This window comes from Pagrus major, chromosome 4 (genome assembly GCF_040436345.1).
Source record: "Pagrus major chromosome 4, Pma_NU_1.0".
In the NCBI taxonomy this organism is placed as follows: domain Eukaryota; kingdom Metazoa; phylum Chordata; class Actinopteri; order Spariformes; family Sparidae; genus Pagrus; species Pagrus major.
In genome coordinates this window covers 481,212-495,077 of record NC_133218.1, presented here as the reverse complement: position 1 = coordinate 495,077, position 13,866 = coordinate 481,212, and the positions used below count along the sequence as shown (strand labels likewise).

The following is a 13,866-nucleotide window of genomic DNA, read 5'->3' as shown; positions in this document are numbered from 1 at the left end:
AAGATGCATCCTCCATCCAAGTTTCATGAAGATCCATGTAGTAGCTTTTGTTTGATCTGACTGTCAAAACAACCAACAAACACACAGACACAGATGAAAACATAACCTCTTTGTCAGAGGTAATTAGGATCAGTTCATTTTAAGGGTTTCCCACAAAAAGCCACCATCCAATGTATTATAGTTGCACTGGTTCCAGTTTTCCTCTCTGTGGATATTGCCATTGAACTGCCAATGCAGACAAATCAATAAAGTGGTTTCCGCCCTATATGTTTGTGTTTTAGGTGAGATGCCAAAGCTGGTGCATGGGATGCGTCTGTTGAATCAGGCAGATCCCTGTGCTGAAGTTCTGATCCAGGAAACAGGAGAACATGTTCTGGTCACGGCTGGTGAAGTTCACCTTCAGCGCTGCCTGGATGACCTCCGAGATAGGTCAGTGTGTGTGTGACGTCTCCAAACACCTGTGTGTGTGTCTGCCTGCATTCTTTTATCACTGTGGCATAGTCATCAAAATGTAAAGTCCTGTGACCTGTGGTTCATTTTTAAAGTCTCACTTAGTGCATCAATATTAATGATTGTGCGCATTATGTGGTTTCTGCCTTCTTTGAAGTCCATTTTCACTCTTTAATTCATTCTCCATGTGTGTTTCTGTCGAAGTCAGATTGATTCTCTGTGTTTGTCTTTTTCTGGGCTTCCGTGTAATGACTGTGTACATGTATCTGGTTATGTAGTGCAGAATGAATATAGTGTGTGTTCATATACTGAGTGACTCAGATCTGAGAGAGAGAAGCAGATCTGTTTCCAATTTCAGCACCATCATTATCTGACTATCATTACATATTGACTGCTGCCTCTCTCTGTCTGGGTGCTGCCAGCCTCCTCAGCACAATATCACAGGCTCACTGACAGGCAGATAGATGGTCAGAAAATTTCCACGAAGTAAAATTTGGTTTCATCCTCATGTGATGGCTGTGTTCTCATATGACCATAGAGATTCCGCTTAGGCCAAGTCTGGAGACAAGTTTCTTGTTTCTTTTGTAAAACTCCAGCCCTTCCCGTAACTTAGAATAGATCACCCAGTAATTACAAATTAAAGTTTGGTATAGAGGAACAATTTTACATTTGAACTAGTTAAAAAAACAGCTGAGAGTTTAAGAAATATGCTTTTTTGGTTCTCCTTATTGAAAGATAAAAGAGCAGTATTAAAACCTGTTAATAGACATTACCACAAATTTGTCTGTGTATTTTAAAAAAGCTTTTTAAATGCATGATCCCCTTTGTTTTAAGCCTGGACCATGGTACTGTTCACAACACAATTAAGCCAGACAAAGGCATGCAGACAGATGGCAACTATACCACCTTGTTTTCTCCTTAAACTGCAGCTACCTGGATAAATCAACCAAACGCCAAAGAATACAGAATACACCAAATATACAGCTTCTTCATTTCACCAATATTCAAACAGTACCTACTGTATACAATGCAACGTTGGAGACAAATAATTACCTTTTCTTCCATTGTTATGTTCTTTTATTAAAGGCTGGAGTGGTAGTTGTAAATTCCCCTTAGAGATCAATGACCTCCCCTGCCTTTCAGTCTGACCTTCATCCAAACCTCTTCTGCATATGTAAGCATTGTAAAACCCAGAGTATTGATTAAAGGAGAATGCATCTGTCATTTATGTAATCCATCAAAGACTTTGAGGTTGAGGTTAACACGTTTTTGTAGTTGTTAACCAGTATCCTTATTATCCCACTGATTGCTTGTACATTGAATCATCAGCTGTTTTTTAATGTCCCAGACAGCTAGATTTTGGCATGTGAAAAGCATGTATTCATCAGTTTATTGATGCCATCTATTTATTCATCAAGACAGTATCTTTGGGAGATGTGCCTCTGTCTTCATTCATCTCAGCTGTCAATAGAAATCAGGAAAATCAGAGCAGCCACTCCCCAGTCATTAGCACTATGGATTTATGTATGTTTCTACTTGTGTGTGTGTATTCCAACTGAAACCTGTTGTGTTGCATGAATTAGAAATATGAAACATGACATGGACGGTGCACGGGAAGCCAACTGGAAGCTTTGATCCCTTATTGGTTTTACTTCATGAAAGGCAGAAGACACTTAAAGATATCTTGTTTTTGTACTAGTGATATTCACTAGGCATCAAGCCCCTTGTCCTGTGTCAGTTAGGATGATGGAAAGGTTTTGTTAATCTGTTGACTGTCGTGGTCAATCATGTCCACAGCTTTTATCCACTTTATGCCACCATGACATACTGTCAATTTGGTAATTTAGTAGATTAATCAGGAGGAAGATTGTCACACACCTTGTGTAGAGATGTAGCTGTGCAACAAGTGGCAACCAAAGATTTTTAATTTAAATTCATGTTCTTGTACATTTTGAAAATCTGGTGGGTTCAACATTTTATTAGCATACAAAAAATAAATCAGTTCTTTCTCAGGAGCAATGGTGTCATTATAATGCTTCAGAAGTGTCACAAGAGACATTGACACAAGAGACTGTGGTAGTCATCCTGTCACCCACAAACAGATCAGTTGTTTTTGTAGCAGTCATGGGTTGTGTTGTAAGGCACAGACAAACAACCTATTTTGTCATTTAGGTATGAGGTATTGCTTGTTAAATCACATACCAACAGGATATTGATCTTTTTATCTTTTTTATTCAACAATATTGTGAACCAGGCATTGACATCCCCTCTGCAATGAATCAGAAATGTTTTAATCAGTAAACCACCATCACACCCAACTTTTCAGGGCACTGTTGCATCACTTGGTGGATATTGCGGTTTTGCCCAAACAGTGAAAAACGATGTACATCTCGATCTTAACACTTTATCTGTGTGTGGTTCCAAATTTTTTGTTCTAAAACAAAAAAATGTTAAATTACATCGACATTCAGAAACAGCTGCAACATAAGAAGGCAAAATTCTTGTGCCAAATTATTTTGTGTGTGTTTGTTGTGGAATTTCAAGTAGCACCTGTATATTATGACCACTGCCATAGGGAAGAAAATGCAAACTATCACCTGCTGCTGAGAGAAAATTGGTCAGGATGGTCAAAAGTCAATCAACAATCATCAAAGGCAAGTCTGCAATGGATTAGAAGCTGCTGGAAGACAGTGTCAGTGTTCATTGTGTTTTGCATCAACATGGGCTGAGAGGCTGCAGTGGAAGAAAGAAGCCCTTGCTCCAGACATGGCACCTTAAAGCTCGACTGAAGTTTGCTGCTGATCACATGGACAGAAAAAAAACCTTCTGGAGGAAAACTCTGTGGTCACATGAAAGTGAGTTGTTTGACCACAATGAGCAGCAATATGTCTGGAGGAGATAAGGTGAGGCCTTTCACCCCAAGAACACCATACCTACTGTCAAGCATGGTGCTGGTAGGATTATGCTGTGGGCTGTTTTCTAAAGAAAGTAAATGGAATAATGAAGAAGGGGGATTATCTCCAAATTCTTCAGGAAAACCTAAAATCATCAGCAGAAGATTGGGTCTTGGGTGCAGTTGGGTGTTCCAACAGGACAATGATCCAAACACACATCAGAAGTGGCAAAGGAATGGATCAATCAGGCTAGAATTTAGGTTTTGGAATGGTCTTCCCAAAGTCCTGACTTGAACCCAATCGAGAACATGTGGACTGTGCTGAAGAAACAAGTCTGTGCCAGGAAGCTAACAAATGTAGTTGAACGTCACTGATTCTGTCAAGAGGAGTGGTTAAAAATTCAGCCAGAGGATGACCAGAAGCTTGTGGATGGCTATCAAAAGGACCTAACTGAGGTGAAAATGGCCAAGAAGACATTTAACCAAATATTAGAATTACTGTATGTATATTTCTGATCCAGCAGATTTGGTCACATTTTCAGAAGACCTATAATAAATTCATTACTGAACCAAACTTCATGAATGATTTTTGTGTTATGTAGTATGTAGTAGTATGTGTTCCTCTCATTAAATCACAGAAAAATGAGAGCTGTAGAAATCAATGGAACTGAAGACTGCCATGATATACATGTTCTTTACAAGTGGATGTAAACTTTTCACCACAACTGTATGTGCCTGCCTGGTATTTGGTGATTCGCCTCACCACCAGCCACCACACTGTACACGCACACGTACCTATAAAGCTAAAGAGCAATGAAACATTTTTTGTCTGTGGAAGGTGTTCATTATTACATAGCAATGATTAAGCCTTGTATCTGTGAGCAGTATGACATCAAGCATTAAAAGAAGACCAAGAACTTATTTCATTGGGTTAAAATCAAACACATTTCAGAGAGGAAAAGTCAGCCTCACCGAAACACTTCAAAGTCCAAAAGAGCAGAGCAGAAGAGTGCAGAAAGGAGGAAAAGAGTGCTAGTAGATGGAAAGAGACGGATATCCTGCATCCTACAGGTGTGGGCAGAACAAGGCCAAACGCATCTCTCTATATGGCTGGTGTTTGTGTTCTTTTGCACATACAGACAAACATGTTTCTATAAAGTCTGCTGTTAGACTCTATGAGGCTGTGTTCTCATACTGACATTTAAACCTATAACGTTTCAAATTAAAGCTTAACAGAGACAGAGGTAGACAAAAGCTGTTTTTCATTTCTAGCTGATGATTGCCCATTTTCTCTGCTGAAATGACTGCTGTTGCGAGCAGATTGTATCATCAGTAGCTAGCTAGCTAATTACGCTAATGTTAGCGTCATGAGTAAATTGAACTGTTTCCAGCTGAAAAATGAGAACCTTGTAAAAGGGTTCTTAAATATGTTCTTAACTATCCACTGAGGTGAAGCAGGTGAACAGTTTTAGGTTCCTGGGAATCAACATAACAGAGAACCTGTCATGGTCATCACATATCACCACCCTGGTAGAAAAAAAACTAAAGCACAGAAAAGGCTCTACTTCCTAAGGAATTAAGGTTAAATTCTGGTGCCAAGTTCTCGTCAACGTTTACAGTGGAGCAATAGAAAACATCCTGACTGTAAACATCACAAACCGGCATGGTTTGTGCCAGGCCCAGGCTTGGGAAGGCTCTACAGTGGGGGATTAAAACCACCCAGAACATCACTAGTACCATCTACAGAGCATCAGTGAAGTGAGATGTCTGCAACACAGTCCATTCACCCTGCTGCTGTCTGGCAAAAGATACAGAAGTAATCACTGCCATACCACGAAGCAGCTTCTTTCCTCAGGCTGTGAGACTCTTGTCCTCAACACTCCACCATAAAAAACATTTTTTCTTGTGAGGTATACATTAACTACAACTTACATTTTATTGCACAACCCTGTGTTGTAGGATGGCAATAAAATGAACCTTCAACCTTGAAACTTGAAAAATGACAGCTACATATATGTTATCATGCAAAAAGACTGTGAATAAAGCTGCCAAGTCTTAGTAAGTATATGTATGACAAGGAAAAATATAAAACATGAGCATTTTAATAACTCTTTTTGGATGCTTAGTCTTGGGCCATGATCATTTTAGTTAATAACTTGATAAGTGACTTTAAAGCATTTCATTATTGATGAATTTGTCCTTTTTTGTCAAATATGTAATTATATATGATGTAATTGATGAGGCTATTAGTTGAGTAGGAGCAGTTGACTCTGCTCTGTTGCATATTCGGAGGCTGGACACTGTGTTGGTATGAATTGAATTGAAAGATGCTTTCAATATTTTGACTACCTTTTACATGAGGAGGGCCATAATCTTGACAAATTACTTAAATAATGCAGTCAAATACAACTGCACACACTGCACTCTCCAAAATGGCCATAGTGTTGAATCAACACCTCTCTGACACCATGCCATAAATTTGACAGCTGTATTGGATTGCCTTATGGTTCCCAGGGTTGTTTTTTTTTGTTTTTCTGGTCATACTGTATAAGTGATAAAAATAGCATATCAATAAAAATAATATATTAATAATTGGATGAGCAGTGTTTACTTTAATTAATTGGTTCTTTTTGCTGTCTAAGGCTATGATTTGAGAGTAAGCCCCTGGCTGTCATGTCAGTATTAGTTAAATGGATGAGGATTCCAGGAGCCAGGCCAGACAGGTCTGGACAGAGACGTCAAAGGAGGACAGGAGTTGGCCTGCTTGCCGGCTACTTAGATCACAGAGTGGCTTCCTGAGTGGCTAGGTGAATGACTTTGGCTTGTTGCTTGGTTAGTTGCCCTGTTTGCTTGTGATACAACTTGATGTCCTATCAGATGTGTTGTTAGCTGTAGACTAGTTTATAAACTGGCTGATTGGCTGCCTGACTGACTAGCTTGGTTGGCTGGCTCATTGGCTTGTTATGTGTCTGGTTGGGATGCTGGCTGGCCGATGGCAGTCTGAGCTCTTTGTGATTTCGCTGGCAAGCAGCCTGACCTGCAGTGTGTCACGCTCAGAATGAGGTCAGCACTGCTCAGCTCTCTAGTGAGCACGAGACTGTGACATCACAGCTCCATACTCTGAAGAGACTATCCCCCCCCGTCTCTCTCTCCCTGTCATTAGAACTGGGTCAGGTGCCAAGTACTTAGAGGCTGTCATGTTGAGTAATGTAATGTAATTGACTGATATAATGTGCCGATTCTTAGTCCAAAGCAGCTCTACTGACCTAGTTTCCTAACCTTTGTAGTCATTGTGTTTCTGATTAACTAAAGACTGCTGTTTATTTGTTGGTGCTCTCTATGGTGCACTCTGTTATATGCATTTGGTTCAGTTGTTTCTATCATTTCTTGAAGTTGATAATACTGATCATACTGCTAAAGGAACCAATATTAAAAATTCTTTTGCTTATATAGAAACACTACTCCCTACTCAGAGCCATATTTCCACTGGTGTCCCTAGCCTTTCCTCCAGAAGCCTAATTTCCATTGTTAGAACAGCAACAATAATTAAACTTTCTCATTTATCGGCCGTTAATATATAGACCACTGACAGATTGTACATCCCCAATGCTTTATGTGATCAGTGCAGGTCAAGGTAAAAATGCTTTACCTCAACAGTTGACATATCACCTGCTGAAGTCGATATGGTGAACATACTGGCAAACAGTTACCTGTTTACACATTTCATTTGGAGTTGTATTTGAACAGGTAGTGTACAGGGGCTTTCTCAGGGCTTTTTCACTGAAAATAGCTGCCTGCCAAAACAGAGTTTGGCTGCATTCAGAGAGAATCTGGCATTGTGGCAATTAACAGCAGGGTTGTGCGGTGGTGTGAGAGTGTCATTCCATGACCCGTTTGCGTGACGTCATGTTGTGAACTTTAACCCCGCGACGGGGGTTCAGTTTGGTAAAAGGGGGCACTACTGGGGCATAAGACCAAACTGAGTTATTACAAGTGAAACATAACGCTACACAAAGAAATGTCCATTGTGTTTCCCCTATAGCATTTAGCTGTGTTTATAGCATGCCCCGCTACTGACCCTTTCTACTCTGCCTTAGTTATGTGAAATGGTTGTTTGTCAGTTCTGCGAGCAATCTAATATACAGGCCCAGCTCTATAATGTTTGAGTCACAGGTTTTGGAGACGTCACTAACGTGACTATTGGCTGCGACTTTCTCAAGTTGAAATTGACAAACATCTTTTGTGTAATTCATGGCACAACTCTAACGGGATCCAAAAAAATTATTAATCTTTCTCCATTCACTACCATACAGTACTTTTTTTTTCCAAAATAAGGACCCATGTTGGCTCACTGGAATGGGCGTGATTTCAGCTCTCTATAGCTTGTAATAGCTTGATCTGTTGCATACTAGATGTCATCCTGTTCTGCATGTCTGCACAAAATATTAATCTGAGTTCATTAGTTCAGTATTATTTCACAATGTCAAACTTCTCTGAACTAATTTCTGACATAATCAAGTTGCATTGAACCATTCAGCCAGTCTTGGAAAATCCCACCTGAAACAGGTTTGGGTGGATTACTGCAAAATGGATTGCAATATAACCAGAATTATTTAAATTGTGCTATCATAATTTATTTCATCATTAAGCAGTTGGTGAGATCATGGAATCCTGCTCCATTGGAAAATCCTATAAGAAGCAGCCAACTGTCACAAGACAGCCTATGGAGAAGTTGATTTCTGAGTTGTTAATGTCAGAAATTAGTTCAGAGAGTTTGAAATTGTGAAAGACTATGTGTGTTAAGCCAAGGAACTAAAATTAATATTTTGTCCAGACACACAAAACAAGATGGCATCATCTAGTGTGCAACAAACCAAGCCATTACAAGCTGTAACTTGCAAATTTCCAGAACCCAATGAAAGATCAGATAAGACCACAGCCATTGGAAAAAATAAAAAATTAGCAAATTACCAATTACAGCAGTCCAACAAATGAAAAGCAGCCTGTGTAATATTAACATCTGATTAATTCACGGTGCATGGAGTAAGGATGGCGTAATGAAAGATATTTAATTATATATACAGTGTATATATATATATGTATATATATATATATATATATATATATATATATATATATACATATATATATATATATATATATATATATATATATATATATATATATATATATTAGTGCTGTCAAACGATTAAAATATTTAATCATGATTAATCGCATTAATGTCTTAGTTAACTCACAATTAATCGCAATTAATCGCACATTTGTATCTATTCTAAATGTCCCTTGATTTCTTTTTGAAGCTATGACGAGGGGGCGGAGAATTCACATCAGCTGTGTGCTTTGCCATCAAGTGGTATTTCAGACTGGACGTGCTACGATGATAGCTCAGTTCGCAACGACAAAAGACACAGATTACTTTGGTCTTGTCAATGGAACCATTTGGCAACTGTTTAAAAGTAAACTTTCCATTCAGAATCTTATTGGCATCCATTTCGGCGTCTCGCGCTCACCATCCACTCAAAATATGCCAGTAGCATAACAACATAGCAGCTTCGTCTTTCAGTGACCTGATCAGTGGGGGTCCCCAACACATCACACAGACGGACGGTGTATTGACACTCCCACATCGCCGCACCAACCTGCGCGTTTCACCTCCCCGCCAGATCCAGTGTGAATCCAGCTGCCACAGAATGCTTCCGCTTCAAGTGCTCGAGCATGGCGGTAGTACTGCTTACATCCTCCGCATCGACGCACATTACCTAAATTGATGTATTTACGTAATTGATTAACTTGACACGTTGCACCAGCCCTAAAACAACCCCAAAAGTGTGTTTTTCAGCTCTGAAGCTATATTTAACAAGGTCTGGGGCACTAAATTTTTTATGCAGGACCAAATAACTTCTGGATGTGACAGAACTACATTAATACTACACAGAACCAAAATGTGGTTGCAAGACATTAAGATACTAGTGGAGATATACATTTATGAAAATGACAATTTTTGTTTGGGTAAAAAATTATTTACTTGTATTAATTTGATTACCATTTAGCAACAACTATTTAAAGTCGCCAATGTTGCCAACTTTCTTTAGGGTGTGTTAGACATTCAAGACAAATTTCAACCCAATCCAGTGAAAAATTAGTGATTGGTTAGGTTTAGAATACACATACAGAGAATCACAAAAATGCTGAAATTTAGCTCTGTGGGACAAACTTCAAAAAATCATGACTTAAAACGTATTTGGAGTATTTTTACAGAAGTTTCAACGTGAATTTTGTCAAGAAAATCCATATCATGAATTGGGGAAAGTTCTGGATTTTGGGTGAGTTGGCATGGAATGACCCATTTGTATAGATAGAAGGGTACATTTTAAGGGAAAGTGGGCTACATGCATCTTCATGGAACGTGGACTCATTTTAAAACATCATTTACTGATTGAGAAAGGGTGAAAACATATGGGTGGCAGGGGCGGTGAGTGACTGGGATTACCTGTCTTCTGGTCTGTTTTCTGCTTGCTAGATTAGTTGAGCATGTATCCGTCTATCTGTCTTTGTGCCTATGTTTGTCAGTTACATCATCTCAGCCCTGTGTCTGCACCAACACAAATATAAACACAGACATCTTTTTTGGAATGACCTAATGACCCTTGGGTCAGCCACAAAGCGTCTGTGTTATTCAGTAAGCCTATAATGCAGACAGACAGCTTAATCGCTGTGGTTGTTCCATCCTGTGTGGAAAGCCAACATGCTTTTTTATATAAACTTAAGTCACACTGACTACAAACAACTGAGTTGTTTTGCTTGTAGTTTCTCCTTCTACAAGTTATTATCAATTAAAATGTAAAAATGCTGTTAGGGGAATACATATCTGTTGATAATATGTTTGGATTTAGAGGATACGGCTGGTTGGATGTTCTAAAATTACGTTGTTGTCAAGAAATCCTATGAAAAGTCCAAAACCAAGAATGTTTGTCTGTCAGTATGTAGGAGATACACTAATAATAAATGTAATTTATTAATCACTGGCAATCAATAAAGCACTCGTAAATGGGGCACCACCTCCGTTGTTTTGGCTATTTGAATAATCCGGAGGGAATTAATCAAATCCGACTGGACAAGGTTAACAATTGTAACAATTCTAATCAATTTTAAATCAATGTATTCAATCTCATAAATGAAGCAGTGATTTATACACAGTTTCCATCGGTTCTCCACATTAAAAACAAACCTGCACAGACAACGACATACGGTTAAATATGTTAATTAACTAGATAAAATCAGGGTGAATAAATGAAATGGTGATTTAAACAAACAACAAAAGATAACAGAAAATGTGGAGACTGTAATGATTAAGGTAATGGGATTATATGAACATGTGCGGATGATGAAATTGCGGGTCGGGTGAAGCATTCAAATATTACGAGAGTAATTTTAATACTAACAAAACCCTAACCGAATTTCTCTTAAGCTAAAAAGATATGAATCAGACGCCAAAAGACACCAACTCTTGTTTCATGTGTGAATCCAACTGTTATGAGTGATGGCACAACAGAGCCTACTTTCTTAGCAGAGTTGTGGAGTCAGTGGCGGCGGGTTTCGTCTCCAGTGATTTGCGACTCTAGCTGGCAGTCCCGGTCCAATGGCCGAGTGTCGCTGCTTGTCCGGTATCCGCCGGTTGACGACCTCGGTCCAATGTCGCAGGAAGAGCGCAGCTCATCCAGTACCGAGCCAGTGACGGTGTTGGCTCAATGCCCAGTGGGATGGTACCGCTAGTGAGCGTTGGGGGTAGAGCCGGTTTCGGACACAGCAAGTTGCTGTAATGTCGTGATGATGATTTTAATAAAGATGTTCTTCTTCGTTGCTTCGAGTGGCTCTCAGGCTCTGACTTTGTAAATTTAACTTCTTGAATAAAATGACTGAGGATGATACGTTGATCAGGCGGATCTTCCGTTGTTACTCAATACAAGATAATTTAAATTAAGTTCACTTCCTCTAAATCAGGTTACGATACTTAACTGTATAAACAAATTAAAACAGAACTTCGTTCTGGTAGAAACTTAATAAAAAAGAACTTAATCAATACGGCGAAAAATATAAAAGTGAGAAAAATCAAGGCATGAGCACTTCTGCTGAGATCGCTGTCTTGAAGCGTGTTTCAAAGTAAAAGTAAGGAGCGGAAAAATTAAAAGAAGAGAGAGTTTTCAAGAGTAAGTTTTAAGAGCAAGTTTTTAAGAGTAAGAGTGCGAGTTTCAAGAAATAAGAGACTAGTGAGAGCGATGTCTCTTAGTTTTGTTAACTCCGAGGCGGGCGTGCCTGGGGGCAGAGCTGCCGGCTTTTTGTCTCAGAGTAGTGTGAAAATTCACAGGAACTAACTAAAACTAAACTATTGTTTTAAATGTTTCAATATCGTGTATCACCTTTCCCAAAACTTCACAATGGCTAAATAGGTGGACTTTGTCTAACAATGAAATAATATGACATGATTAAAATCACTTAACAGTTCAGTTCAGTTCATTATCTTGACCGCTTTTCCGTGGAGATGTTACCGCTTTATCCCCCCTTTCAGGGGATTGCGGGGGTTACTGGGGCCAAATCCAGTTCTCATAGGGCGGAGGCCAGGGTATATCCCTGGACGAGTCGCCAGCTCATCGCAGGGCCCTCTGACGGCAGAGGCTGCCACACAAGGTGCCAACTGCGCGTCAGGAGCAGTTTTGGGGTTCAGTATCTTGCTCAAGGATATGTAGCTCAGTTCCGCCCAGGGGAGCCGGGGTTCGAACCAGCGACCTTCTGGTCACTGGTCACCTGCTCTACCCACCGAGCTACAGCCGCCCCCAAACGCACTTAACATTCAAAAGGAATTAAAACTGGATCAAAAAAACGCACTTGAATATACAGTAGAATTGGTCACTTATACATATTTCTTCTAGTTCTAACATAATACTTGTTTAAAAAGAAGACATATCAGAAACATTTACTGGTAATAAAAAAACGTATTATGGAGAAGGTCCTTACAAAGTTTGTTCCAATCATACCAGGACTCACCATTGGAGGGTACTGTGGTTCCACGGAACACAGGACATTTTTACGCACTAAATTTATCTCAGTCAATCTTAATCGTAGAGAAATGTAAGAAAAATCAGTTTTAATAACTTTTCTTCCTGTTTAATAATTTGTTAAAATTAAGAAGATGAGGTCCTGGCTTAATAGCTATTTAGAACCTTGTTGAAATCTGGATGAGTGTAGTGAGCTCAACATTGGAATGCCACAGATAAGAACCAGCATGGTCGTAAATTTCTGAGCTGTCGACCAAGATCAGTAACGAAGAAGGGGGGACCAGACCTTCACTCTGGGAATGTGTGTGTGTGTATGTTAATTTGGATCAGGAGAGAACATAGCAAATCAGCCATTGTTAATCTTATTTACACTTGCAAAGACATTCGATAATAACACATCTTTGTCACAAAACAGTTTTCTGTTCCTCTTGATGTTCAGAGAGTGGATTCCTCCATGTTGACCTCAACTGACCTGAAGGAAAGGACTGTTACTTGTTTTGGGTTAGATCCCGTTTTACGGCCCCCTAGAGATGGGTATAGATACCAGGGAGGATCTCTGAGAATCGTCTATTTGATGGCGTTATTGTAAAGACAACATGTCCTCCTTCTCCAGGTGAAGAGGAAAGCTCATATCTTTAAAGGAATGTTTGCCTTTCAAAAACAAATCCTCAATTAAAAGCAGAGGCGAGGCACGTGTTCCTACAAGTACTTTCTAACATCTCTACCCTGCCTGTTGATTCTACTGAGTCTTCAACACTGGCTCACCAATATGTATGGTTGTTGTTGTTGTTGTTGTTGTTGCACATTTGATTGGAACACAGAACTTTAATGTGTGATTGTGTACAGGTGTTCACGAGATACCAACCTTTCAAGCTTCCAGCTTTTACTTCCAGGGATGATCTCGTTTTCATGGAGACAGACGCGGTGTGCACGGAGGGGAGGGGCTGTGTGTGTGTGTGTGTGTGTGTGTGAGATGTGTGAGTGACAGAGATACGGAGGGAGAGCAAGGAAAGGAAATGCAGCTGAACAAAAATACGCTGCGTTTTTAAATAGCGTTAAAAAAAACAAAAACGAAATGCAATATGTGGCAGTTGGCCGCCACGAAATAGTCAATGTGTGGGAAACACTGGACAAGGAGAAAACTCCAGCCTGTGGAGTTAGAAGAAAAACTGTTTTGAGGACATAAAACACCAGTCAAAGTTACTTATAGAAAAGTGTGTTAATATGCAGGTTAATAAAACCAAGCAGGTTGAAGCATCACCCTGCCTGACTGACCTGATACCTGAAGGAGGGATGGAGGGAGGTGGGGTGAAGGGGGGAGGCAGGGCGAGAGAAGCTGTGGGAGAGGCGTCAGGAGGGGGATATAGCAGCCACAGCAGTAATAACAGCTTTACTAATTGAGATATGAATATTAATAATACTAAAAGTATAATAATAATAATCATGATA

At 39.6% G+C, this 13,866-nt stretch overlaps 1 protein-coding gene across 1 annotated transcript in view; it reads left to right on the top strand.

The window, feature by feature from the left end:
- Positions 1 to 287: 287 nt before the first annotated feature.
- Positions 288 to 13,866, top strand: part of LOC140994621 (elongation factor-like GTPase 1) — a 35,165-nt gene continuing 21,586 nt past the window's right edge. The window contains exon 1 of the mRNA XM_073464348.1: positions 288 to 429. Within this exon, the coding sequence (XP_073320449.1) occupies positions 308 to 429 (122 nt within the window). The 5' untranslated portion in view covers positions 288 to 307. The remainder of the gene's footprint in view (positions 430 to 13,866) is intronic.